The sequence below is a fragment of the Dermacentor andersoni genome, chromosome 2, assembly GCF_023375885.2.
Source record: "Dermacentor andersoni chromosome 2, qqDerAnde1_hic_scaffold, whole genome shotgun sequence".
NCBI lineage: Eukaryota > Metazoa > Arthropoda > Arachnida > Ixodida > Ixodidae > Dermacentor > Dermacentor andersoni.
In genome coordinates this window covers 186,745,421-186,772,711 of record NC_092815.1, presented here as the reverse complement: position 1 = coordinate 186,772,711, position 27,291 = coordinate 186,745,421, and the positions used below count along the sequence as shown (strand labels likewise).

Below are 27,291 nucleotides of genomic sequence, written 5' to 3'. Positions count from 1 at the left end.
CCATCCATCCATCCATCCGTTTCTCTCGTTAGGCTTCGGCTCGTTCGAAACAAGAAGCGATCTCGAAATCTCCACAAGGTTATCCGTAATAATCTGTCGTCGAAGCGGCCTGACACGAAGCGAAAGCTGTTTACACAGTCATTTGCTACGAACTAAGTGAATTTTACAAAAGCAACAACGTCAGATTCAATTCGAAGCTGGCAGCCGGGACCGCCAGCATGTTTTACGTAAACTACTTAGACCACGCTAAGATAGTAACGTTAATCTGAAAAATAGCGTGCGTGCGCTATACGCTATGGGCCGTTTAGCGTTCTGCGCATGCGCAGTGACAAACCGCTATTTACAGCGTACGCCAAACTAAAACTGTCTATTGTTAGAAAACAACGCCGACGACGCTCCTGACGCCGACGTTCATAAAGCACCTCCACAGCTTCTATTACGCGCATGTCATGTCCGTCAACATCGCCTCCTTTGCTACTCAGGCCAAGCAGACTTGACTCCGGGGGTAAGGATGCCGAAGGCAAGTACACCAAGAACAAGAAAGCTGCAGAAAGCGCGGCTGTTGATTGTTAGCCTAACTCCCACGACGCGCCAACCTACCTCCGATTAGCAAGGCACCGCGATAACATGGAACTCCCCATCAGCTGCCGGTAAATTGCCGCAACAAGACCGGCAAGTCCCCGTAATACTAGAGTCACTAGGATGCTCTTCACGTGCTTTTTACTAAGTTGCGGGCTGCGCCTCGCAAGTACTGGACGCCTTCCATCCATGTACATGCATGATTTCAGCAGACACCACGGCTCTTCCGAATCCAACATCCTTGGACGACGGCCATGCGTGTCGTTGATCGACTCGCTGCGCATCTTCACGTGTAGGCGCAACAAGCACTCTCTGCTTCTTTGTCTCTTTTCATCTATATATCCCAACGCCACCCGGTGCAGGGTAGCAAACCGGACCGGACATGCGTCTGTCTGGTTAAGCTCCCTGTCTTTCTTCTTTTCTCTGACCCTTTGCTGCTGCGCCTCGCATTAAGTCTTCACCGGACATTGCATGAACTAAGGGTGATTTATTTTTTATACTTCAGTCGTCAACGTGTGGAAACATCGTTCTACTCTTGCGGAATCTGATAAAAAAACTGGCAGTTTCACCCAAAAGGCAAAGTAACATATAATTGACTGCGATAGCAGATTGGTTAGCGTTGTGATTCAACTTGTCGGACGGTGTTCTAACTAGTTGTAGCTCCAAATACATCTTGCTTATCTCGAGTGCTGACCGGTTGATACTTCCGTCTACTTTTAATCCAAGCGTTTATGCGAGTTGTACTTTACGTACTGCTCTCGCTGATAGAATCCCTTCGCGTGCAATTAGGATGTGCCAAGTGGTCTCCGGATGTTTGCTGCAGCATACGCATGCTACATCTAATTGCTCCGGTATATTTGAACGCGCTAGCGTTGAGCCCATGTCCCAGAAAATCCGGTGTCGACGTCGCAAGTCCGGCGTCGCACGTAGCTTCGGCCTAAAGATTTTCGAACCACCCATTCCCATGCCTTCCATGTGACGCAGAGAACTGAGTGAACTAACTGAATTTCTGAAGCTAAAATACGTGTAAAAATCGTAAACTATGACTTGCGCACAACCTACAGACATGATAGTCTCGGACTGTAATTTGCATATACGAGAAAACATAATTCTGTTACGCGAAAACTCAAACCCCTTTCCGGCGTTTCTACAATTCATGGACCGGAGACGGCGTCCACCATTTGTGCGCGCCGGCGTGTAAACATCTCGGGAGTCCACGAAGCGGAGCGCCCGCTTCCTTCGAAGCTTTCCAGATGGCGCTCGCCTCCACCGCATCACGGCCCACGCGGCCGTGCATTTCTACCAGAAAGCCAGGCTTCGCGCATAGCGTTCGCCGCGAGCGTTTCCCGGTAAACATTACGGCTACGTACGCTGCAGTTGCCGGGAAGTGTGAGAAGTAGTCAGGGATCTCTGAATGTTATCGCGTTCCACTTTTAAAGGCGAAGCTTAAGCGTCCTACAAATTTTTTGTCCTTGGGCAAGCAGCTCGAGCCTCCAATAGCAAGGCACTTCCCTTCGTGTTAACTTACAGATTTTCCCTTCTAATTTCGTTTTGCGCATTCTTGCAAATCCCTATGGTATTTTTAGTTTCCATTCCTTGCATCTAATTCGCTGTCTTTGTCTCCCTCTGTCTGATTACTCCTGCTTGTCTATCTACGCTGTCAATTACCTGGTACTTGGTTGCCAACTTTCTTGACCTCTTCCTCCGTTCTGTGCCTACGCTTTTTAGGTACAGATACTTGTGCATTTTAGCCGCCCAGCCAGACCACACCAGCAGCAAGCAGTAGCAGCAGCGCCCGGAAAGTCGGGAGATGAGGCAAAGCTTTACTTTAAAAAGTACGTTTTCTTGAGCGCCAATGGCTTCTTACAGGTTTCTTGCAACGTTGAGCTAGCAAAGTAATAAACTCCTTAAAACAATAAACTCCCACATCTTTGTTTTTTCCCGGTCACTCACTCACCGAACCACGCAGTCGCCCCGCAGTGCGGGGCCTTACGACGGTTTCAGGTGCGGCAAAATTGACACACGGACACGGCCAGATTCATTTGGACACCTTTTTATCATTTTTCCAGGTGAATACAGTATATTATAATCCTTCTGATGTTTCCTATTTACACGGCATTATTTACAAAATACATTCATATATGGTACATCCAAAAATACAGCGAGCAAAGTAAGCGACTCCGGAAACTAGGCAAAAAAAAAGAAAAAAAGAAAACAGCCCATCCGCAGGAGAGATGTTCAGAGCGTCGATCACCCGCCGGAAGAAAAAAAGTTCGCAGAGAAAGCTGAAGACGTACGCCGACACGAACAAATTCGTACATAGAAAGACGATACATGTTGTACACGTGTACACATACACACACACACACACTTAGGGCGCGATGCAATGCACATCGCCTGCGAATGTCCACTGGCGATCGCTCCATTCATCACAATGCGGCAAATGGAAATTCAGACCACACACATTTAAAGCTACGCCTGTTTAAACAGACGGAAAGGGTAAACAGTAAAACAGGTTTAGTCAAACGGAACACTGTTAAGACTAGTTCGCAACGTCGCACAATCGGGAGACACAAAGCGGTCATGCCAGCAAGCCTTATGCTTGCGACATTGTTAATTCGAAATGCTGTCAATCGGAAAGTAAAATGAGTGCCAACGCCAACGCGCAAACTTATGTCGGTATCATGAAAGCAAGGGAAAAGAAAGTATTCAAGCCAACCTGTTAGCCGAAAATTTGGAGCTGTCAGTGGACTTTCGCTAACGACAAGCACTTCAACACAGTAGAAAACAAAGTTCTAGATAGACCATTTATGAAATCCGGCAATTCCTTCAATGCTGCACTAGTGTGGACAGAGGAGAAGGAGGTTCGTTCTGTCGCAGCAGCATACAAATGGATCCCACTTCGAAATTTAAAAAAATAAAATAAAAAAGAAACAATAGAACGTTTCTTCATATGGAAACCTTGGACTGGTTAACAACTCAATATGTGACATTTACTGGCGCTCTTCGGTATAGGACATACAGACCAGGGCAGTGAAGGACGGTCGGCATGTTTATACATAAATCTGCACTTTCTCCTCGGTTCATTCTCCTAATGCAACCCACGGTTACAAAGTCGTCTGTTCAGCTAGCAGATAACGCCGGATGCACGCACCGCCACGTAGCCTTGAAGCTCGGCGTTTCCCGTAGCGTAGAGAATTTGACACATAATGACGGGTACTCGATTTCTATTCCAAACATGTTTCTTCTAGCGTTGTTTTCCTATCGGGCCTTCCCAACTTAATTTTCTATAGAAGCAGGGAAAGCTCGGCGCACACACGTTTTGAATTCTGTTTTATTTGCCGACGACGCTCAAGTGACTTCAAAAAAAAAGAAATAAGGGTCGAGGCGCTAAGGAAAGCGTGTTGTGCGCACGCACATTTCTCTTCTAAAACACGTGCTGAAATCGTCATCGCTACGGCGGAGAGGAGCAGAGAGGTCAACAACGTCAGGCAATTCGTCTACGCAGGTCATTACGGCCGACACCTCCCGTGCCGCTGCTCATGGCGCGGGTGTACACGGAGACAACACCCAAAACACACCCACGCACAAACACACGGCGAAACACGGCTACGAGAAAGAACGAGATCCCAAATAGTCGAGAGAAACTTTCCTCTAGGCACGTGGACAAAGGGTCCGAAACAACGAACACTGCAGGTAGTTGCAGCAACCAGTACATCTTTTTTTTTTTCCTCTCTCTTTAAATCTCCCTCTTACATTTAAGACACTCTGCGAAAGTTGACAGCAGTACAGGTGTTCTTTATATTTTTTTTCACTCCTCCTAGCAGTGGTCATATACTAAGGGCTCGCGAAGACAACAAAGCAAGGAATGACACGAAGGTCGCCGGCCAGAGCCGTACGCTTTAAACAACGGACGATCGCGAAGCTTTTCTTTTCGTAGGCTACATGTCGACTGCAAAAAACTGCCGCGGGAACATCTGCGGGCGAAAGGCGTTGAATGCTCGCGGCGAAGCTGGAAGATGCGCAACGGCGTTTAGATTTTTTTTTTTTCTCTGTGTAGCGCGGGCTTTAAAAGCCAAACAGGCAAGATGCACGCGGCATTCAAGGGCACGCAATTAACGCGCGAGGCAGGCCCTAAGGCAAGGGGGCATGAAAATAAGAAATTTTAAAAATCATAATGGCAGGTACAAATGCAGACTGTTTGCTATTGGAAGGTTTTTCTCCTTCGGACACTAAATACTCCAAACTGGAGAAATGGGCAACTAAGTAAGCAAAACGTTTGGACAATGCTTCGTCTGTTATCAAAGTTACAAGCCACATGTTCTTTCTTTTTTCTCATATCTTACTCCCTTCCTAAGCAGCCTGGAGTACAAGCCATAAAATTAAGAAATGGTAATTAAAACAACGTTCGAATGCGGCCCTTCTAAACAAGCGTGTCGATGGGCATTTGATTTAGCGCAGCGCCTTAACGATAAGGCTACGCCAAGGAACACGTGCCAGTAATACAGGACGCGTGGTGAAAGGTTCAGAAACGAAGGGCAAATGCGTCCAAGATTTTGACTAAGCGCAAAGAATACTGTCAACAAAAGGAAGTCTTGCTCGAGCACGGAGAGAGAAACGGTCGCGTAAATTATGGCCACATTTCGCACGAACTTGTGCCAGGAGCGAAGCAACATCAACACGCGGCTCATAGGAAGTCTGCGAAGTCTGCTTAAGAACGAAAACAAGACAAAAAAAAAAAAAGAAAAGTAGGCTTACGCAGAAGCCAAGAACAGAGGCGACACCAAAGATTATTTGGCGGAGTGAGTAACGGGCAATGCGACGACGCTACGGCGAAAAATGCTTCGCTCTCTCGCGGTGACCAAAAAAGAAAATAAAAAGTTTCTCGATACATCATCGCTCTGCAATTGCTGCGGGTAACAATTTTTTTTTCTCAGATAGGTTGACACGCACATACAGCACACACAGCGCTACGCTACAACATGGACTTAGAAGAGAAGCCGTCGCTGCAACTATCGCGACGACTAGGCTTCGCAGTAACACAGGAAGCCGCTTGCAGCTTAAAACGACGGTCATGATCCACCAGCGCGTGTTTGCTCACCAGGGCTGGCTGTGAATTTGCACGTCAGCGCTTGCGCATTCCCTTTTTCCGCGAAAGAATGTACGGTACAAAAGAAGGGAAGAATACAGCTGAAGGACCTTACGGCCATTGAAAGCTCTTCGCCAACCGACAGGGAAAAAAAACAGAAATAGAGGAAACTTTTGCGGAATTTCATATACAAGGCTCATGTATTGACATTGCTGGTGACTGGGCTGCTGTCCATGCGAGACAGCTAACTAGACGATATCGTGACGGAAAGTGTACGCGGCTGGACCTGGAGTCTCTCAACGACGTATCGGGTGATCGTGGGAAAACATGTAAGGAATACACGCGGCGTTTTGTTTTTACAGGCAAGCCGGCAAACACCCTCACCCCCCCTCGCCCACAAGAGCTAACGTGAGTGGCACTTGTAGGTGGTGTAAACGCGCAGAGGCTGTTTGGACATCTTGCTGGAGTTATACGCAACAACGTTCACGGCACTCGTTTACCTTGAAAAGGGATAGCGCAACATCGTGCGGGAACAACAGGCGCGAGTGTAGAGAGATAGATGCTGACAGCAGGGAAATAAGGGATGCGCTAATAGCGCTTTTCAGGATGCGCGCGCTACTATAGCGGGAAGCACGCACGCCAACATATAAATAACGGCCAAGGGAAAGCAAAGCGTTGAACAGTCCCTAAAATGCCCTTCTCGTTTTCTTTCCCTCTCTGTCTTTTTTTTTTTACAGGAGCATCCTCGGACGCATAATAATAGACGCAGCGTGGAGTTGTATACAGCACGCACCATCAAGGACACAAAATGATGTGGGAAAAAGCGATGCACTTGTAATAAACCTGGATGGCCAGTTTTGACCGGTACAGGGAAGAAATGACTGCAAGTGGAATACGGCACAAACTACGACAAACGCCGGAGGCCAAGCATGGGTGCGCGCACAGCGTTGCCTTAGGCGCCTCCCAACGCCAGGTGAAATACAACACGCCGGACGCTATACGACACGGCGAGAAATCGTCCGCTGCACGTCAGTTTGCACAACGTCCCGACAAACGGAGCGGCGGCGGCGTCTACAGTCAGTGGCAGTTCCGCCGCGCACGTCTGGCAACGTCCCACACAAGCCAACTCCGGCAGACTGTTCGTCGCGGTCGTCGTGCCGGTGAGCAGCAGCGTCGTCCGTAGCGGCGAAAACGACACGCAGCGCCCCCTGGATGACACACACACACACACACGCTGCGCGCGGCAACAACGCGTCACGGTTTCGTTCAGTGTCTGCACAGCGTGTTTCGCGAGCCGCGCGCACTCGGTTGCGAGACCTTGCAGTGTCTCATCTGGCGCCAGCGCCAGTGGCGGTGTCTGGAGGAAGCGGGGGTGTCTGCATCCCCCCTTCGGGGGGGAGCGGCGGCCGCGCACGGCGCCTCGCTGGTCCGGCGTACCGCCGTGCGCTCGGCTTCGGACGAGCTGTGGACGGGAGGAAGAGCGGTGGTCCTAAAGGGCGACACTCTGGTGGCGGTAGTGACTACGCGGCGGAGGAGGGGCGATGACGCAGCACAACACCGTAGGCGGCCGCTCATCGCGGGATAGGGTTGTGGAGGCCGAGGATGCTGCGCACGGTGGCGTCGAACCGCAGCGCCGGCACGGCGGCCACCGGCTGCGACGGCGAAGGCGGCGAGGAGCACGAGGCCTCCGGTCCGCCGCTGGTCTCGTGCGGGCTCGCGGTCGCCTCGGCGTCCAGCCACGGGGTCGTGGTCTTGGCGCGCAGCTCGTGCGCGGGTAGCACGAGCACCTCGACGGCCGGGAACCGCTGCCGGAACTCTTCGGCCGAGATGCGCAGGCGCTGAAGGACGTCGTCGAGCCGGACGCACTCGCTGCAGCTGCACAGGAAAAGATCAACAAAAATGGTTGCTCGATTAACTTCGTCTTGCATGAGAGAATAACGTTTTGGCTAATACAGTCTCAACATCATTCACAACGTGCACCGAAATCTTGGTGCACGGCTATAGTTTTGTTCCGAGTGCCACCGTAGTGACAGCGTTAACCAGCCACATTCTCCCTGACGCACTTTATCTGCCACAGTATCATCTAGCTACTCACTTTTGTCACTCTATACATTTGCCTCGGTTGGCGACCGCGACGTATTTTTGGTCTGTGCGGGCGTCAAGTGAGCTCAGCTCAAGCGTGTCTATGATAGCCGAGTTTCCTGCGCCAAGTCTCACAAAAAACGGTGCAGTGTTCTGTAATGTCACGTGCGTATGAGCCATTAAGATGCCGTATTTAAACGGGCGTTAGGCAGCTTGGAATACTGCGTGACTGGCTGGCGCACCAACGGCCGCATCCTCTGCCGGCCGCGATTGACCAACGCGCGGTTAGAGCATCCGGTACGAGCCACCGTTGCTCTCAAGTTAAGCGGGCACTACGATCCTCTGTACTGGCTGCCTAGTCGGCCGAGGCGAGCCGGCTCTAGCCACCGACAACGTTGCACGCATTTGCCGTGGCAAGTAAAAGAAGCCAGGAGGGACACCCGTAGAAGGCCTATCTGAACTCGCCCGGAGCCGAGCTTCCGGCGAGCGCTTCCTACGAATTGCGTCGACGGTGCGGCGGCGGGCGCGAAGGCTGTCATTATTCTGTCATTAAGGTCGTCCGGCCGCGGAGAAACGTGGCGGCGGCGTCGCCTCCACGCGCGCCCCTCTCGCCTTCTTCCTCACTCTCTCACCGACGGCTTGATGCACGCGGCCTACAACACGCGGAAAAGTCGTAGTCGACCGCGCGGCGGCGAGAAGCAATCTCCGCCTCACGGCTCGGCTCGGGAGAGAGAGAAAACCTCTTCCTTTCACACTCTTTTTTGGTTGGCTCCTCGTACGCACGATGACGGCGACCCCGATGTAGCGCGTTCCTGCGCGGTGCGGCATGGCGCGACATTAGCAAGAGTCGGTCGGAAGAGCAGAAAGAAAGGGGCGCCGCGGAAGACGTCGATTACGCCAGGAAGACGAGCGCCAGTGAGCGGCAGTGCGAGCGCGAGTTGTGCGCGTACACCACACATTTGTGGTGCCTTTCCTATGGTGCAAAGAACTGTCCCCAAAGCTCGGCGACAACGTTTTGCGTCGTTGGAGTAGTATAGGAGGCGACGTTACGCAGAGCGCCAGAATCCGCGGAAGTGCAATAGCAAAAGGCGACTGCCATCCGCTTTGCTTAATGGCTCTGGTATACTGCGACGAAGGTCGCACCGGGTGGGCAAGATGTCCGATTTCCTCTGCATACACGAGCCAGCACAAAACCAAACCAGAGGTTGCTAAATGCAGGCAATCATGTACACGGCGATGACCGCACTGAACCATGCGGAATGTAGGAACCCTTAAAGTAGGCAACTGTAGGTACTGTCTGCAAGTTCCTCCGACACGCTGACTAAAAAGCTACACGCAGGCTTCAAGCACGGCCTCCGAGATCGGTCGGCGCACGCTGTGTTTCAAGTATCAAGACAACGCGCCGCACGATCTCGGAGCTCGTGTTTCAAGCTGCGTCGTTTATTCACGCGGGGCACACCGTCACTTAACCCATGCCTTCTTCCGTCACCAGCTGAAGGCTGCTGCATGACGACGGTACTGCCTGCATCTCGAACCTCGGCAAACAAATCGCCTAGCCAGACTCACCTTCGTTCCGCTGTTCCGGCCAGGTGTGGGCTGAGCCGATAGGTGGCTATCTGAGCCGACTCGCTCACTTGGAAGAGCATGTCATCGCCAGAGTCCTCGGCGGGCGCACCGGCCAGGACGTCGAAGCCGGTATCCTTCGGATCTGCACGTAAACAAAGTAACTTCCGTGAGACGTGTGCGACCGCAATGCTCGTTGTGTCTAGTTAGAAATTAAGATAGCGGAGCGATGTAGCTTTAACGAAAGTTGCCGCTACGTTGTCCCTCAAGCTTTCGTTTACACTGCTCGGCTACTTTCTCGTTTATGTCTTGCATTTGCATCGCAATCGGGCACTTACAGGGAGAGGTGCTAACGTGCGCGTGTGAAATAAAAGCGCACCGTTGAGCCCGCAATTTCGGTCCCGAACAATGGGCCATTTGCGGCGAGGAACAAGCGGACGCGGCTGCCGGCCTTCGCGAAACGTTCGCCCTCGCTACCATGCGGAAAAACACCGCTAGCTAGATCTCGCTTTCTCTTCCCCCGCGAAAACCGAGTAAGTACGAGGCACGTTACCGCGCCGCTCGTGCGAATACACGGCACAGCTTTGAACTCTCCCCAATCAACACTACGAGCAAGACGGCGTGCTCACCCATGAGAGAGGCTGTGCCTGCAAAGTGCCACGGCAGCACGGGGCTTCCGTCGATACTCTCGCCGGCCATGTCAGAGAGGAAGCCTGCGAGCACCAAGGGGGAACACTTCGTTAGTGCACGTGCAGACAGCGACAAGACGAGACACAAGTAGGGCAACCTGTCTCGTCCAATCATTTTTTTTTTTTTTTCAGAGCTGTGAAATACAGCGCGGCGACTCACCTCTGAGCAGTTCAACCATGATGGGCGACCTGGCCAGCTCGAGAGGTGACAGCCCGGAGCCCGTCGTGAGCATGGCGTCGGCGCCATAAGACAGCAACAGTCGCACCATCTCTACGTGACCTTTCTCAACGGCGTCATGCAGGGGCCTGCAAAAGACACGAAAAAAGTACGGCGATCATCAGACGCTGTCTAACTGCCAAGGCGTCGCGGGCAAATCGGGCTTCCTCGAAGCAACGCGCTTTTTTAACAAAAACATCAACAGTACACAGAGATCAATGGCGCGACGCAAAATTCGTATGGCTCACGCTGAGTAATTACAAATTTGTAAACAGGAACAGGCTTACAAGAAAGTACTACAAAAAAAAAAAAAAACAGAGCTCAGTGACGTCGACATTATCTCCGACGCAGCTTTATCTCTTGCAACATCGACAAAGCTGCTGGGTCGTCCCACAAATGTACACTGTGAAGTCATCCAGAACCAGCAACACCGGATACTGCAGTTTCCTCGTATGGCACGCTGAAATACTTGCACACTTCCAGCGAAAGCTTCGTTTTTTTTTTTTTTTTTTTTTTTGCGCGATGTGTAAACAATTGGCGCGCTTGCGGGCCTACGGTCCCAACCGCCGGTGTGATCGATCGGTTTAATGAAGTTTTCTTTTTTGTTTTCTTTTTTCATAATTTCAACGCTTCTTCTACTCAATTCCTGACGGGCGGGTGGAAGAGCGGGTGGAACAGACAAAAAAGGCCGAGGGGCGGCCGAGAATGGCCGGCCGATCGGTCGGTCAGCCGGCAGGCACTGCCCCCACGCCTCGGCAAAGAGCTCGCGCCACTCCCTCCCTCTTGCCGTCCTTTCGCCTAGACTGCCGCACGATCACAAAAAAAAAATGGGAAAAAAAAAGAGACAGGGGAGGGGGGGCAAGGGACGAAAAGAACAAGAAACGCAAGCGCGGGTTCATCACGGAGCGAAGCCTGCGACGCCGACGCACACATAGCGGCGCGCCGGCCACGGCAAAAAAGCAGCAGCGGGGATGGCCGCCGCGCGAGCTCGGTCACGCCACACGCGCACAATAAACAAAGGGGAACCCCGGCGCTACAGCAGAGGCGGTGCGCACCGAGAGCCTCGACAACGGCGCGGCGGACGGTGCCGCCGTAGTACTATACAGCCACACACATGCGCCCACCGTCTTTTCTTGTTTCTGCGGCGACGCGTCGCCGCCGTCGCGACGCTCTTTTGTGTCCGGCCGCGCGCGCGCTCCGTGTACGTCTCTCTTTCCCTCGCGGCCGAGCTTCGCGCCTCGCGGGGTGGCGGAAAAAACGAGAGAAAAAATGCCGGCGCGGCGCTCGCCGGGAGCCTCGCGTTATATTCGCTTTCGTTTGTTTCGCTGCGCCGCGCAGCGGGCAAACAGGAGGGTCGTCAGAATGGCACGACGATCGACCGAAGGCTGTCCGGGACAGCGAAGAGAATAAGCTCGCAGAATCAGCGGGAGGCGTCGCGCGCGACTGATGGCGACACAGAAAAAAGAAGAGGAGAAGACAAAGAGCTTCGGCATACGCCGACAGGTGCGAGTTTCATAAACGCCACGTTCAGAAAACAAAGGAAGGTACGACGTGTTATTTAGCCTTATCCTTCTGTCGCGCTCGGGAACCTCCTACAGTCATCGTTTGCCGAACACATCACGCAGGCGGCGTCTTAATCATTAACCGGATGCACGATCACCTCCAAAAGTTGTGCTCCAAAAGAACAATCGTCACATGCGGTGTTCTACCCCTGACCTATCTGCACGAGATGCATACCGCAACGCCATTACAAATACACCGAATGAACAAAGTCCTTGCTTTCGTACCTAACATAGCACAAGCCCCCAGTGAGACTTAACTATCTCTCTGGCCCGATATGCCGCGTCCGCGCAACTGCCGACGCCACCCTCCGAGAAAACTGCACTTGAAACTACGCCTAAACGACTCAGCATTACTGCCGCGTAGGTTTAAACGAACGAAAGGAAAATAGCGCGCGGCGACCGATCTCCACTGTCTCCTCGGAAACAAAACGACGAAAGAGCAACAGCAGCAGCGCCCGAAGGAGCCAGGAAAACAAAGCACAATGAACAAAAAGCTCCGCGACGAGCTGATGTGCAAGGCGGCGGGACGCAAAACCGTCTGTCTACTACCTTCTGGACTTTCACGCATCACACGCCGTACATCCAGGAGGCGGCGGCATTGTTTCCCACCGCTGCGTTGGACGTAAACAAGCGGATATATGTCTCCCTCGATATATCCATCGTGCTAGAGAGACAATAAAGGAAACTGGCCATTGTTCCAGGGTGCCGCCGGGGTGGGGGTCTATTCGCATGACTTTGACCGCGAGCTCTAGATAGAAGACAGCACGCGAAAAAATACCTTGGTTACTTGACCGACACATGCTTAGAATCAATGCAGCGACGAAAACTAAGCGAGTGCAGCCACAACTGTTTTCAACAAGGCCCACGCAGCCTAGAGATCCTCAATGTTAGGTTCTTATACGTAGCTTCGACTGTCAGTTCATTGCCGTATCAGCGGTAAGATGCGCCAGAACAGGCTACAGAGGCCGAAGAACTGTTTATCTGAATGGAATATGACCGCTGCGGTTGGGAAGTCCACAAGATGACAAACTCGCAAACACACAGTGGTCAGTTTCGGTTAAGTAACAAACACATGAGCTTCGAATATAAAGGCAAACCCACGACCGCTAAGTGCGCTCTGAACTAACGCAAGAAAGGAGAAATTGCCGGATGGGCGACGAGAAAAGCGCGGCGGGCGATCGGGAACCAAGGAGCGACAAACGAGAAGCCGCGCCGATGAATCATGGGCACCCAGGGGCCGGCCGCAACGCGCGCTCACCCGTCGGCGGCTGCAAAAAGCCTCCGCGGCCCCAGCGATCACGCAGCGGCTCCCACCGCGACGCGAGCCAAGCTCGGTTTTTACGACCGGAGGGAGCTCGAACGGCCGCGCAGCGCAAAAATGAAGGGAGAGAATAGATAACAAAAAGGAAAAAAAAAAAGCGCGGCGCGGCCAGCGAAGATGGAACGGGGGCGGCGGCGGGCACCCCGCGGAACGAACGAAGCGGCGAATTCCCACGAAGAAAAAGCACCCCAGGTTGAGCGAGGAGAAGCGCCCGTCAAGAGAGGGAGAGAGGCGCTCGGAAGAATATTAAAAAACAGAAAGAGAGAGGCGGAGAGAGCGCGAGGAGAAAAGATCCATCGCGCGCGTCAGGCAGCGGAGGCTGCGCGTACCCGTTGGGCCGAGTCGCGCGGAGAGATAAAAGCGGGTGCACACGCCTTTGCCTCTCCAACCCCCCTCGTCCACCCGTCGCAGCCTAGCGCGATCCGGAGACCCGCGAACAGGCAGGGAGCGCGAACAGGCAGGAAGCCCCGACGGGCCGCGCTGCTAAGTACGAGCGCTGCCTCGCGCACGCAGGCTCGAGAAACGAGGTGGGGAGGGTGGGCAGGGCCGGAGCCGAAGGCTGCCTGCTTCCCGTGCGTGAACTGCCAGAGATTATATAAAAAAAACGAAAAGAAAAAGCAGTCGCACAAAAGCGGGCGCGAGGGATAGAGCGGAGTGCAAGCGCTTGCGAGGCCCAACGGAAATTGGTTCGCGAAATCAATAACAGATGGCGCGACCTGTCGCTTCCATTGCGCGATTTGGCGTGGCCTGCCTCTTTGGCACGGCTGCCAGAAGCCGGCGTGAGCAGCCTCCCCGATTGCGGTGAGAGCGGTTGGTCTGTTGAGGTGAGGGCGAGTATTCGTGCGGCAGCAGCGCGAAGCTTTTCGCGTTGTTTGCTCCGTGCGAAGGGCGCCGTAATTATCGGCGAGACGTGAGCGGGATCCTCGCTCGGCGCAACTCGCCCCGCTGCGCAAGCTTTCGTTCTTGCCGTACCGAGCCTTCTCCCGTGCGATACTCGCACTCACGTGCCGGGTGGAGGGGAGCGGGGGTTGTATGCCGAAACACGCATATTAGAATTTTTGTATATGTCAGGGAATGTGAGATAAATGGGAAATACGTGTACGGCGATATCATTCGGAGGCAGCGGGAGATGAAGGCGCTATATATCAGCCATTGGTTGTTGACTTTTTGTAACTTGAATGGTTTAGCCGTTTTATAGGGCGCTTCAAGACTCGCCAGTTAGATAACTACCCTTAGGAAGTCTGACGCCGCGACACCTAAGCGCGCGTACACACCAAATTTGCTTACCTCAAAACCTTGTTAATGAATTTCAGAGAATCAAAGAGGGGGGGGGGGGGCGCACAGCAGCGGTGGGCAGTCTTCTCATTCGCTACGCGGGGTCCGCGAGGGTTGTCGCTCTGGTGGGTTTTAGCCAACGACCCAAGCTGTGAGGCACTTGCTAGATTTTGGGAGAGTGTCAGGAAAGGCGCCTTCCCGACAGCAAACACAGACGGCTCGCACGGTTCCCAGGGGGTGCGGTGCGCTCGCTCTTTTCCCCGGACGCCAGTTGTTTGAACACGCGGGCAGGCTCCATTCGGGGAAACTCGTATTTCAGTCGCTCCCCCCACTGCGGGCCGAGGAGTGGCGGCGGACACTATCTGCCTGCCGCGATAAAAGTCACGTCCGGCCGCGTCGACCGACCAGGCAGGGCTGCCTATCGGCGGGGCATCTTCCGCCGCCGTCTCTTACAGCTTCCCCCGGACTGAGGGTCATTCCAGCCGCGAGCCAAGCGGCCATCTGGGCCGGATTATGGCGCAGTGGCTAGCGCCGGACTGACGCCGGTGGCGCCAGGCAATCCAGCGCGTCGTGTCTGAATCGAAGTAAGCCCCCCGCTAAGCTCGCGAGCATGCCAACAACACGGACGGGAGCAGCATGCCTGCCGCGGCGCCGGCTGCGACCTTTCGCGGGTGAGCTGTAGCTGCGTGTAGTGCTCTTTCTAGAATTGCGACACTCGGGCTTCGATCGCACTTCGAATCGTCGAACCGTTGCGCTTTTAGGGCTCCACTTTGGCACGGTTGGCGTCGATCGACTAGCAAACAAACGGTTCACTGCATCGCAACGGAGCTAAGTGCCGCAGATGACGAAAAGAAACAACTACGAAGGGCACGCAAACAGCGCGCTGTGCAAAATAACCGAGCTTCGTTGTCATAACGCGGATTGCAGCCGTACGCCAGCTCACGCGTGGACGCCAAGACCAGCGCTACGCCGGTGCCGTTAAGCACGAATGCAGGTGCATCGTGCGCATATATATATGCGAGGCCACCACACTGTCGCGACGGGCAATTAATTGCGTGCAATTCTCGACACCCCCATATGAAATAATATTCATGAGGACCGTGTCCATCTGATGGCGAATCCACCATCACAAGGCACGTCGAAGACGCCTGAGAAATGACTTGCACCGATACGCCGGCGCTGTCCGTCGGGCATAGCACCACCGTGCTAGGGTTAAATTCTCCCGCCCCGCAGTGACCCTAGCTAGGAGGATAAAAATTGAAAAAGGAAAACGACACATGGCGGTGCCTCGCTGTTGGGCGTCCGCAAAGAGCGTCAGCCGTTGTTTGTTCTCCCCGTATTTCTTTCTCCCTTTCCCGTCGCAGTACGGCAAACGAAGCCCCGTCACCGGCTGCGCACACGGGTTTCCTTTCGCGGCCGCGCGGGTGGGGGATTACCGCGAGGGGGGGGGGGGCGAAAGGGCCCCAGCCGCTTCGCTCATCGGTCTACGGCGGCGGCGATAGCGCGGCAAAGGAGGGAGAGGACGGTTGGCCCCGCGCACGAAGGCCGGTGTTTACGCGCCGGCTGCGGCAGCGGCGTCGGCAAACTTCCTGCCAGCGCGCCGCTTTCCCCGACACGCAACCGCGCCGCACGCCCCGAGAGAAGAGCGCGGGGGACACACACACGTGTCGGTGACGGAGGCGCCCGGCCGAGTAGCGGCGGCGAAGCTCCGGTTGCGACGGGAAAGCAGAACCGCCGCGCGCACGCAGAGAGGGGGGGGCGGAGGGGGGGAAGCAGAAATAAGGCTGCGGCGCGATAACGACACTGCACAGAAAAAGGAAGCGCAAAAGCAGACCGTTCGTCGCTCGCTAAGCGCGCGCCGTCGGCTGTCATGATTCTGAGCTCAGCGAGGCGGCTGTCGAGTGTTTTTCTTTCTTTTTTTTCATCTTTCTTTAAAATATTTTTTACCCGCCGATTTAAGAAATGGCGGCCTCCAAGGCAACATGGCGACTGTGGCACCAAAACATCCCGACACCCAAAGCGCCGGTGTACAGCACGCATTGGCCCTTGAGAATACACTCTAAAAAAATTTTACAACCTTTGGGATGTATATCTGCCACACAACAATGATCGTCATCTGCCTTGCTTGCGTTTCTTTTGTTCAAAACTCTGCGCCCGCACTTTCCCGTCGGCAATGCTATGTCATGCTGATAACGCGCATGCCGTTCGTTACTGGGCAGTACCGGGCTCGCAGCGTTAAAGAAAGGAAATGCGGACAAGACAGACCACGTTTATTGTTGTGTGGCAAGATACGGCTCAAAGGGTGTAAACTTAGAGTGTATCATATTGCACAAGGGTGGCTCAGTGTGTACTCCAACTCTTCGGAACTTCAGCCGAGTACGCTGTGTGACTTTCTGAAGGATAGAGACGACCGGTCTGCGGTTGTGACTATATACACTGGCTCGAAGCCTCCCGATCAGCATTCTGTGCTTTGCGTCTAGAAATGTCTCAAATGCGCGCGCAGGGGAGTTGCAAAGTCTACGTTTCACGCGTCGGTCGTAGCCCAGGAATGTCGCGGGTACTAGTAAACGCATAAAGGCGCTCGTTTAAAGCAATGAACTTGCAAAGTCAGAGTCGTCTCACGCCAGATGGACAACGGTTTACCCGAATCCGCGTAGCCATAATTCTCAGCACGCTGTCTAAGCCGCCATAACTTGCCGCTTCCCTTCACGCTAGCGCCCGAGTTGCTTCTATTAATTGCAGTCAATTCCTATGATTAACGGTCGATCGGATCCGCAAAACTTAACGCACGAAGCAACCACTATACTCACCGCCTTCCGTTGTGTGCGCATGCGTTGGGGTCGGCTCCGCACTGCAGCAGGGCTCGCCCGACGCGTAGGTGTCCGCGGGAGGCCGCCTCGTGCAGAGGGCTTTGTCCGTTCACGTCGCACGATTCGACCGAGCCGCCCTCGCGGGACTCGAGGCAGCACCAGGCCAGATCCTGCGCAGAGCGACGTGGCCAAGAGTAAGCAGCGGAAAAGGAACGGGAGAAATCAAATCATTGTTCTAAAGGATTCTGGTCAATAAGCGCGGCAAATCGGTCAGCCACGCCCGCCCGCCCAAGACGAAACCCAGCGCGACAGATGGCAGGTGTACCAGCGCAGTGGTTCACAGCAATTTACAGTTTCGTGAGTAGCGCTCTTCGGTCGACGCCGGGCCGGAAGCATATGGGGGCCTGCAAAAAGATCTCGAAAGGTGGAGAAAAAAAATTTCGGGAAACTGCAATTCCAGATGGAAACCGGCGATGTGTACCACGTCCCCGGTTAACGTGTGTATGGAAACACATCAATGAGCGAGTGTCTGATTGCACTTGGCACTTTCTTATTGTAGAAAAATGCTGACAAGCGAAACTGCTTCCTGCGCTCAGGTGTTCCGACTCGGATAGGTCAAATCCCCGTGCACTGTAATATTTTATCGTGGCAGCGCATTATTAAATTACAGCGCACCAACCTGCCCCAAAATGAACACTCCCTACAGCTGTTTGAAGCTCGGACCAACAGGCGTTTACCCCATCTTGACAACAACGAAAAAAAATATATATGAGAGAACAGGCACCGAGGGCCCCGGGGCGCCGACGAAGGAGGGCGGCGTGAGGAAAGGAGTGGCCCCGGCGAACAACAAAAGCAAACGTAGCAAGAACCGCGCGCGACTGCGAAGACAGCCGCGCGCGAGCAGCGGCAACCTCGCCCCGCCCCGACGACCGGCAAGGGCACAGGCGCGATTTCGGCGTCGCCGGCAGCAATCAACCGCCGCCCGGGCCGCCGCAATCAGCGGCAGGCAACATCCAGCCGCGGCTATCGGCCGGACGCAGCAAGCTGCCAAACGCGGGAGGGGTGAGCCGGCGAGAAGAGGCACAAAAATACGACCAGAAGAAAGATAGAAAAAACCATCGGGTTCGGAGGAGCGAGCGCCCCTCCAAACGACCTAATTTCCCTGCGAGCGCGGTCCACCGCCGCCGCCGCTCCGCGCGATTTTGGCGATCGGCGTAGCCGCGGGAGCGCTGAGGCGGTGCCGCAAGCACGCTGATCGCGGCCGCCAGCGAGAGAATGCTGGAGATGTGAGCGTCGCAGCGAGCCGGCTAACCGCACAGCCGCCAGCTTCAGCGAACGCTCGCCGAAGAGACGACGAGCGGTAGCCGGCATATAACGGCCCCGCTATTTGATGGCACTAAGTAGTAGGGTAAACTAGCGCCGTCGCGGCCCAGTGCGGACGGATCATCCGTAGCAGCGCGGAGCGACCATTCGCAACGCGCGTGCGAAATTCGATGCGAACAGCGACGACAGCGGCAACTGCGCTTCGGACTGTTCGTCTGGTCTCGTTTCCTGAGGCCGTTCGGGATGCTTTACAATATCGAAACGATAGACTATTTATCAAAGAGGTGCTCTCGCATAGTCAGTGTGAAAAGAGCGAAGTTCTTTGCTTTGTTGAAACTTTATTTTCCCGGAAAGCGCTTGTCACAGCATATAAAAATACGCAAAAAGCAGGAACGTCTGAACGCGAAAGAAGGACGACGTCTGGCGCGCCGCGCGAGATGGAAGGAGAGGAAAGGCGATGGGCGCAGCGATTCCTAAATCTAAACGAAATGGCGAACTATAAAATAGCGGCGGCCCAGGCGCGCGATTCGCCATGGAGAGTCGGCGGGCGCGTGACAGAGAGGGGGGAGTGGGGGGCGATAAATGATGTCCCTCGCGCGCGCACTTCGAAGGACCGCTCAGACTGCGCCTGCTAGCTGTGGTCGGCTGCAGCGGGGACAGCATCAAACCCTCGCTATTTTCCACCCGCGGCACCTGGAGAAGAAGGAGCCTGGAGTATTTCTTCTTCCTCCTCCCTTTCGTTTCGGGGAAGGCCTCCAAGAAGGTGCGGCGGTTGTCGAAGAAGCCGGCGGCTACTAAAGAGCCGCTAAAGCGCCTCGCGTTTCCGTGTCAAGGCTCGCTCCTTGGTCGGTCGGCGGAACACGCGACCTCCGCGACGGATGTCGGCGCGTAAACACACGCGCCGGCGACGCAGGCAGAGCCAATGCAAAGTTTTGTCCACTGCCGCCGTCTCTAGCGTCGACTCACGAGCGACCGGCGACGGTCCGGTCTGAAAAGCGTGGCAAGAGCCTGCTGCTCGTGCAGAGGTGTGCATCGAGGACACGAAGCGCAAACGCGCGAGCGAGACGTCGCTACGAGCGAGCTCGGCGCCAGCGAGAACCGCTTCCTTTCATTCTTTTTTTTTTCCCCTCCTTCAGCCACTCGGCTCGTCTTTCTCTTCGGTCCGTCGCGCTTGCGGGACCATCCAAGCCGACTGCAGCCGCTTCTGCACAGTCGAGGGGCTCTTTCGCAAGGCGTTGCGCGAACGCGTGAGCGTCGGAGGCCGGGTGGCGTCGACTTTATTTCGGGCGCGTCTCTCAAGTATATATATTTTTATTTTTTTTCCCCTTCGCGGGTGCGTAAGGGCCCCTGCCGACGACGACGAGAGATTGAGGGGAGCTCCCCCCACCGCTTTTCTCCGCTCGGTTGGCCTCCGCTCGGGAGTGGAGGAAAAGCTTCCTGCAAGAAGACACACGCGGCCCCATCCGCGGCCGCCGCCAGCTGCTGCCGCGTCCGCGCAGACTACGAGACCGGCGCGGCGGGCAAGGCGCCTCCCCCCCCCCCCCGCCCCCCACACACCGAAGCGCGTTGCGTGCTTTCGCGCACAGCGCGAGGCTTGGCTGACGCTAGGCTTTGCAACACCCGCCGCACGTCCGCGCATCGATTGCGTTGGCGTGCCAAGCGAGGCCCTCGGTCAAACGAGCCGCCGCCGAGAGTACACGCTCGACACACGTGATGAAATAGCGGGTAGCGAGTGGTCGGCGCCGAAGGCCTACGAAGGTCCTACGTTAAAAACTTATTCTACGATCCACTCGCACTCAGATTCTATATAAGCAATTGTGGTTTTGAGCTAATTATACAAATTGTAGAAGCAAACGGGCAAAATTGTGGCGCTTCAGGAAAGAGTGCCTATTGTGGAACACATTTTTGCACGCATCCGAGTCGCAGCCGAGGGTTTATCGATGCGGCGTATTTTTGAAGCGTCGAGCGCGATACCTCCGATCAGTCATTCTCGCAACCACTGCTCCCAGTGGTTGCCGACACAAGTGAGCAGCCTCGTTGCGCTACGTTACTTCACTCGTGCGTTGTGTTTCGAGGTACACCCGCCCTGCCCTCGCTTTGCGCGTTTGATTTGAACCGCCACGTCATAACCACGCAAAGAGAATGGATAAAGTCTGGCGTGACCCGCAAAGCAGAAACAAAAAAAAAAGGAAAGGAATACAATAAACGTGCTCTGGGGCTTGTGCGGAAACAGTTCCCCGTCTACAGACACGAGCGCCGAGGCTGCAGAGCTCCTAACGGCGCGGAAAACAAAGCAGAAGAAAATAATGGCGAGCGCAGAGCCCCGCCGTTCGATCGGCCCGCAATCACGGCTGTCTCTCCACCGCGCGCGAGCCAAGGCGAGTTCATATACCGAACACACGCACGGCACACGTTCTCGCCAAAGCCATCAACGGTGGCGGCAGGCTCCAACTCGTTCGCTCGGCTCACGGTGGCGTCAGAGGAAAAAGAAGCAAAAAACAGACCTCGCTCGCTCGCGCGCGCAGAAAATAGCCGCGGCGCGAGCGCTCTCCTCGAGCCAACACCATTCTCGCAAGCACGCACTTGAATAAGGCTGCCTGCAGTCGCTGCGAAGACCGCCGTCGCTCAGGCGGCGCCGCGGCCGAGATGCGACGAGGAGGCGGACAGCTGAATAATACAGAGGCCGCAGCCGTGCTCGTCGTCCGCCCAACGCGCTCGAGGAGAAAAAGAGAGAGAGAGGAACGTGTTCACGCGGCGCGCACCTGTCGATGGGATGCACGCCCGCTGGCTGAATATATACGTGTGCCGCGCACAGTATACGACGACGAGACAAGACGGGAGGGCTCAGTATTTCTTGCTCCCGCTTACACTTTATTTTATTTTTTCTGTCTGCACTATAAGTGTGCAAGTCTGCAGAAGCAACGACAAGCGTCGACAAATGGCCGCCCGCGAACTCGTGAAACTGGTGCAGAAGGCAACGTTTCTTAATATCGCGAGGCCGCGCGATTACCTCCGTCACTTGTTATCGTAACCGCCTCGCAAAAGACCGTGCGCCTGCGCAACGGCCAATCACAATCTATCCTAAGCTCCGAACGGCAGACTTTTTGATATCCCCTTCCCGATCGGTTCTACGCGAGCTCAACGGTTCCTAGAGAACTGCACGGTTTTAAGGGGCACGGAGTGTTGCTGCCACCTCGCCCTCGTCCTCCTCTCGTTTCTCCGCGTCCGCCCGCTGCGCGCCGATGCAGCAGCTCTCAGCGCCGTCGTCCCCGCGGTCCGCTGCCTCTCCGCCAAGGCTGGAGGAGAGGCGCTAGGGGGTCGTTCGTCACGGCTTCTATTAGCATAGCGGCCGGCAGCGCGGCGGGCTCGTACCTGCCGCGTTCGGGACATCACTTCCGACAGCGTGTGCGCCTCGCCCCCGGTCAGGCCCTGTATGCCGAGACGGACGAAGGCGGCCTCGATGTCAAGTCGGTCGAGCGGGGGGAACGAGGCGGCGGTGCCGTTTGTGGAGAGAGCAGTGATAAAGTGGCCGCCGGACCAGTGAATGCGTTTCGGACGAAGAGCGCCGTCACTGCCTGCGATGGCCGCGAAACGTGCTATAGCTGGCACACCAAGGGGCACCAATCTACGTGCGCCTCTTCCGAGAACTATGTTTAGCTCCGAGCTAACGGCGATTGCGTCGTCTGTGTCAGCAGCCTGGCTGTGGTCCCTTTCCCTTTTGGGGTGCACGTAAAGCCGGGACGAACGTAACCTCTAATGACGACTGCGCGGATGCGCAGCCCGCGGTCCGCTGCTTCGTCATCATCATCATCATCATCATCAGCCTGATTACGCCCACTGCAGGGCAAAGGCCTCTCCCATACTTCTCCAACTACCCCGGTCATGTACTAATTGTGGCCATGTTGACCCTCCAAACTTCCTAATCTCATCTGCCCACCTAACTTTCTGTCGCCCCCTGCTACGCTTCCCTTCCCTCGGAATCCAGTCCGTAACCCTTAATGACCATCGGTTATCTTCCCTCCTCATTACATGTCCTGCCCATGCCCATTTCTTTTTCTTGATTTCAACTAAGATGTCATTAACGCGCGTTTGTTCCCTCACCCAATCTGCTCTTTTCTTATCCCTTAACGTTACACCTATCATTTTTCTTTCCATAGCTCGTTGCGTCGTCCTCAATTTAAGTAGAACCCTTTTCGTAAGCCTCCAGGTTTCTGCCCCGTACGTGAGTACTGGTAAGACACAGCTGTTATACACTTTTCTCTTGAGGGATAATGGCAACCTGCTGTTCATGATCTGCGAATGCCTGCCAAACGCACCCCAGCCCATTCTTATTCTTCTGATTATTTCACTCTCATGATCTGGATCAGCAGTCACTACCTGTCCTAAGTAGATGTATTCTCTTACCACTTCCAGTGCCTCGCTACCTATCGTAAACTGCTGTTCCCTTCCGAGACTGTTAAACATTACTTTAGTTTTCTGCAGATTCATTTTTAGTCCCACCCTTCTGCTCTGCCTCTCCAGATCAGTGAGCATGCATTGCAGTTGGTCCCCTGAGTTACTAAGCAAGGCAATATCATCAGCGAAGCGCAAGTTACTAAGGTATTCTCCATTTACTCTTATCCCCAATTCTTCCCAATCCAGGTCTCTGAATACCTCCTGTAAACACGCTGCTTCGTGCGCCACGCGAATTTGAAGAATACTGAGGACGGGCTTTCCACAGCAAGGAGCACGCCCGTATTAACCAAGCACTGGATCAAAAGCGCCTGCTAACGACACTCCTTGGCGGTTGCCTTGCCTCTGTAGCTGTCGTTTCCTTCGACCCCCCCCCCCCCCCCCCCGCGGTATTAACCACGTCGCCGCAATTCAAGTTCCAAGACACTGAAGTGTACGCCGCCTTGAGCGCCAAACTCCACCAGGCGTCTTTTCCACTTTCAGTCAGCGGCAATCGACCGGAATTCGGAACACGGGGGCGCTCACAGAACGATGCCTCGCAGCGAACGGCGAGTCTCGCCCCACCCCCTCAACCCGTGGTAGAGCCATGGGCCGGGAAGCCACCCGAGCTCGCGCACCTCGGCGGCAGATGGCCGGTCTCCCGCGTGTGACGCTCCTTCCTGTCGAGCTCGTTGCCGCAGAGACTCCCCCCTCCGAAGGCTCGTCCGCTGCCGCCATTGTGAGCGCTACTGTGTATACGTGACTAGACAAGTGGTGGTGGTGGGGACGCTGTGCGTCGAGCCGGCTCAGCCACGTCACCTGGGGAGAACGGCGCAGATCGCGAGCGCGGGGTCGGTTGTCACGGACGGGCGAAACACGAGGCGCCCCGTTCCGAACGGCGAGCAAAGTACGTGGCGGTACGCTGTTATGGAAAACGCGGACGAAGGGGGCTGAGTCAACCCTCACGCGAGCCGTGGAAACGAGACGGCAACTGCCCGCTCCCCTTCGCTGTATCCCGGATTCACCGCTTTCTCTTTTGCACCTCGTGTTCGCGAGCACTTTACATAGATTATCCTACCGTGTCTCACCCGTTACTTCACCCAATGGCACTTTCACCATAATGAAAACCACAGCGCTTAGATAGATGGAAGCAGGAGCGACCACGACGATACATGCAAAAGCGGTGAATGAAAAAAAAAAGAAAAGCTATTAACGATACGGGGTAACCTCCGTTTATTCACACGACATGGATTTTACACATGGAAATTGTGGGGTTAAGAGTGGCAAAAAATGCACCGACAATTACGACACTCGCTATTGCGAAATTTGAGCGCAGATCTGCACGTGATCTCATTTCGCGCGATATTAGCTCGCGCGGACAATCTGTCTCGTGCGGCACGTTTGAAATTGAGTGGAGCGTTGAAAAACAAGTAATACTCAAGCACAACGATAGCGGCGACCAGAGTCGCCGATAGCCAAACATCTGATCTGCAGGTCAAGCGCATAGGTTTTAATACATGAATCGTCGAAAGTTCCAGAGTAATCGCTGGTGCCCGCGTGGCTTCCAGAAAGTACTACACACAATCCGCGCCGCACACACAATCAGAATACAAATACTTTGGTGCCATCTCGTAGCCTCGCGCGCAACTCTGCGTTCCTCCCCACTCTTTCACCATACTCTCCTCCCTCGCTTTCCGCCTCAAGCTCTCACTGTAGCCTCCTCCTCGGCTTTGCTCCACGCGCTCTCTTTCATCTCCCGCTGCGCTGCGCGTTCGCTTTCATCTTTCGCTGAGCTCGTGCGCTCGGTTACGAGGAACAACGTCGACGCTCGCCTCAGTAACGGGCGCCGAACAGCAGCTAAATGCCTGAAAATGTGCTTCGACCCGGCCAAACTAATTCCACTGCGTTCAGCACATTGGGGTATTGTGTTACGAGTTCAACGAAGCAAAACTAGGAATCTGACGAGTGACCGTCAAAATTACGTTACGCATGCTACGCGTGTCAAGCTAGGCGAGGTCTCAGTGGCAAAACGAAATCGTCTGAGGGGTGAAGCGATATCTACGGTGCTGTCGCATCGAAAAAACCGTCTAACGGCAGCTACCTAGATCGCATATTCACGGCCTTCAGAGTCAGCGCGATAAATTTGATACAAAGTAACCAACAGCAAAGCGTAGTGCGGAGAGTGCGTTAACCGTTACGAGAATATCGCGGCACAGCTTACCACAAGAGACGGGGGCAAGGGGGGACGTACGCATACTATATAACCGGTCGCTACAGCATCGGGCCAACGCGGGCAGCGAGCGCTAATTGGCCATCTCGCAGACTCCGCGACCGAGGGGCGATCGGCCAGGCTCTTCCCTTAACGCGGACCCCGCTCCGCAATTTATTCCAGCTTGCCCGCCGCCGTGTCCGGTTTCGAACGCGACACCGGAGCCCGCATCGCTCTGCTTATTAGGGCACCCGGCTTGCCTGCACCCCCGCCGCCTTCTTTTTCTGCTGCTCGCAAGCTGCAGCGGACAGCAAGCGGGAAGACACGTAGTGGCGGGGGCGAGAGGAGCTCTTCTTTCCGCGGCATTACGCGCCCCAAGCCAAGGAGAACGGGAGGTTGGCTGGCTGGGGCGCGCGCCCAGCACGAGCGGTGGCCGCGGCAAAAGCAAGCACCAACCGGCGGCAATTTCCTCCAATTAGCGACGCAACGCACCGGGAGGGAACCCCAAGACCGGTTTCGGTTTACTGAGCGAGCGCGAGGCACTGCGCACCCTGCGGTTCACCCGGCTGAGAAGGAGCGCTCGAGGGGCTGGCTTAACCCAGTGCCGATTCACCTTGTGCGGGTGGCAGCCCGTGTAGACGGGCCCCCGCGACTAGACTCCCCTCGTCCGTCTTCTCAACAAAACCGCCACCCCCGCCTCCGGGACAAAACGCTCCCGGTCACCCACTTCGCCCCATTCTTCCGTCCCTCACAGGCAGAACCGCACAGCGTTTTCAAAGGTATACAGCGAGTACTTTGGCCAGACTCGGGCGCACTTTTTTGGTGCATTCGGCTCTGCGATCGGCTGAAGCAAGCTCTGTAGCCTCCGGAGCGATGCACGCTTTTATTCGGGCGGAATACATACGGCAGACAAGCGGTGAGTGTGCGCCTGTCGCGTGCGACGTCAAGGTCCAACCACGAGGGGCCTACATCCTCCCGCCAAAGGCTCGCCTGCGGTCAGTGGCTCGGGACGGGTCACTTTCCCGGCCGGCCATTGTCAAGCCGCCGAACACGTAAGACGAGAAAGAAAGACTTGAGCAAAACCGTTCGTCTGTTGGCAGAAGTTCGCGTCTCGTCCTCCTCGTTCTCTTTCCTGTTTTGTGCAGTCGCAGCGCCGCACAGAGTGCACAAAAAGAAGAGTCGGTGCACGCTCGAGGACGTGCCACCAAGATGGGAGCCAGGGACTTCGCCGCGCACCAAACCGAGTGATTGCTGAAGGGCGTTGTTGGAAAGTCCCTTCGCGTGCGTTTCCCTGAACCGAAGCAAGCGCAGCACCACTGGCTGCCCCGAAGCGGACCACGGAACTGTACTCTTCCAAACGTGACGCATTTCTGCAACACTGGCGCCTAATCGCTGTTGCCAACGGCGGCTTCCACGCACCCTTTTCGTCGCTCTTGTATTACACGTTCCCCCATTCGCTCTCGCCCGCTTTAATAAGCACCCGAACGGCAAACGCGAGCGCCTCGTTTCGATCCAGCGAAAACACGCGTGCTCGATAACAAAAAAAAAAACGACCGTCGCTCGCCATCGTATCTAAACGATCGCGCCACCGCGAATATTACGACCAGAAGCAACGGCAAAGCAGTAAAACCACCGAGCACCGAAGAAAGCCGCGCGTCGTTCGGCCTCCGCGCTCTCCGTCCGCTAGGACGAAACGGCGGGCCAAGAATTCCCTTCCGCGCGCGGCCCCTGTTTTGTAGCGCCAGCGAGAACCCGCCTCGCCGACAGCTTTTGTGTCTGCCCGTGGGTCCTTTGTTTCTTGCACGCTACGGTGGCGCCGGCCTTCGGGATCGGGGGCGTCCACTGCTGCGCTGCCGCGTTCTCTTCGCGCGCCGGCATTCCTCGATCGCTCTGGCGCTCGGGGCTGCAGCACCCGATCGAGGCCGCGCCCTTGCGCACGCCGCCCGCCCAAGAAGCAATCGAACAGGCGGTCGAGCAGGGCGGGGACACGAAAAGCGCGCGCCAGGTGGAAATCAGCGAGCGTGATCGGAGAAAGCGCAACAAAAGCCCGCACGAAGCTTTCACGCGGTAGCCTAGGAAGTAACACAGACGCCGCGCACACGAGTCCAGCAGGAACAACACGCTTCCAGAAGTTGGAGGGC

General features: G+C 55.2%; 1 protein-coding gene across 2 annotated transcripts in view; it reads right to left on the bottom strand.

Moving 5' to 3' along the window:
* Window positions 1-2,616: 2,616 nt before the first annotated feature.
* LOC126540329 (uncharacterized) overlaps window positions 2,617-27,291 on the bottom strand; it is a 72,066-nt gene continuing 47,391 nt past the window's right edge. For both annotated transcript variants that reach the window (XM_055075965.2, XM_050187123.3), the window contains 5 exons: window positions 17,188-17,357; window positions 10,163-10,308; window positions 9,943-10,026; window positions 9,317-9,458; window positions 2,617-7,543 (listed from right to left, as the gene is read on the bottom strand). In XM_055075965.2, the coding sequence (XP_054931940.1) occupies window positions 7,240-7,543; window positions 9,317-9,458; window positions 9,943-10,026; window positions 10,163-10,308; window positions 17,188-17,357 (846 nt within the window). In that variant the 3' untranslated portion in view covers window positions 2,617-7,239. The remainder of the gene's footprint in view (window positions 7,544-9,316; window positions 9,459-9,942; window positions 10,027-10,162; window positions 10,309-17,187; window positions 17,358-27,291) is intronic.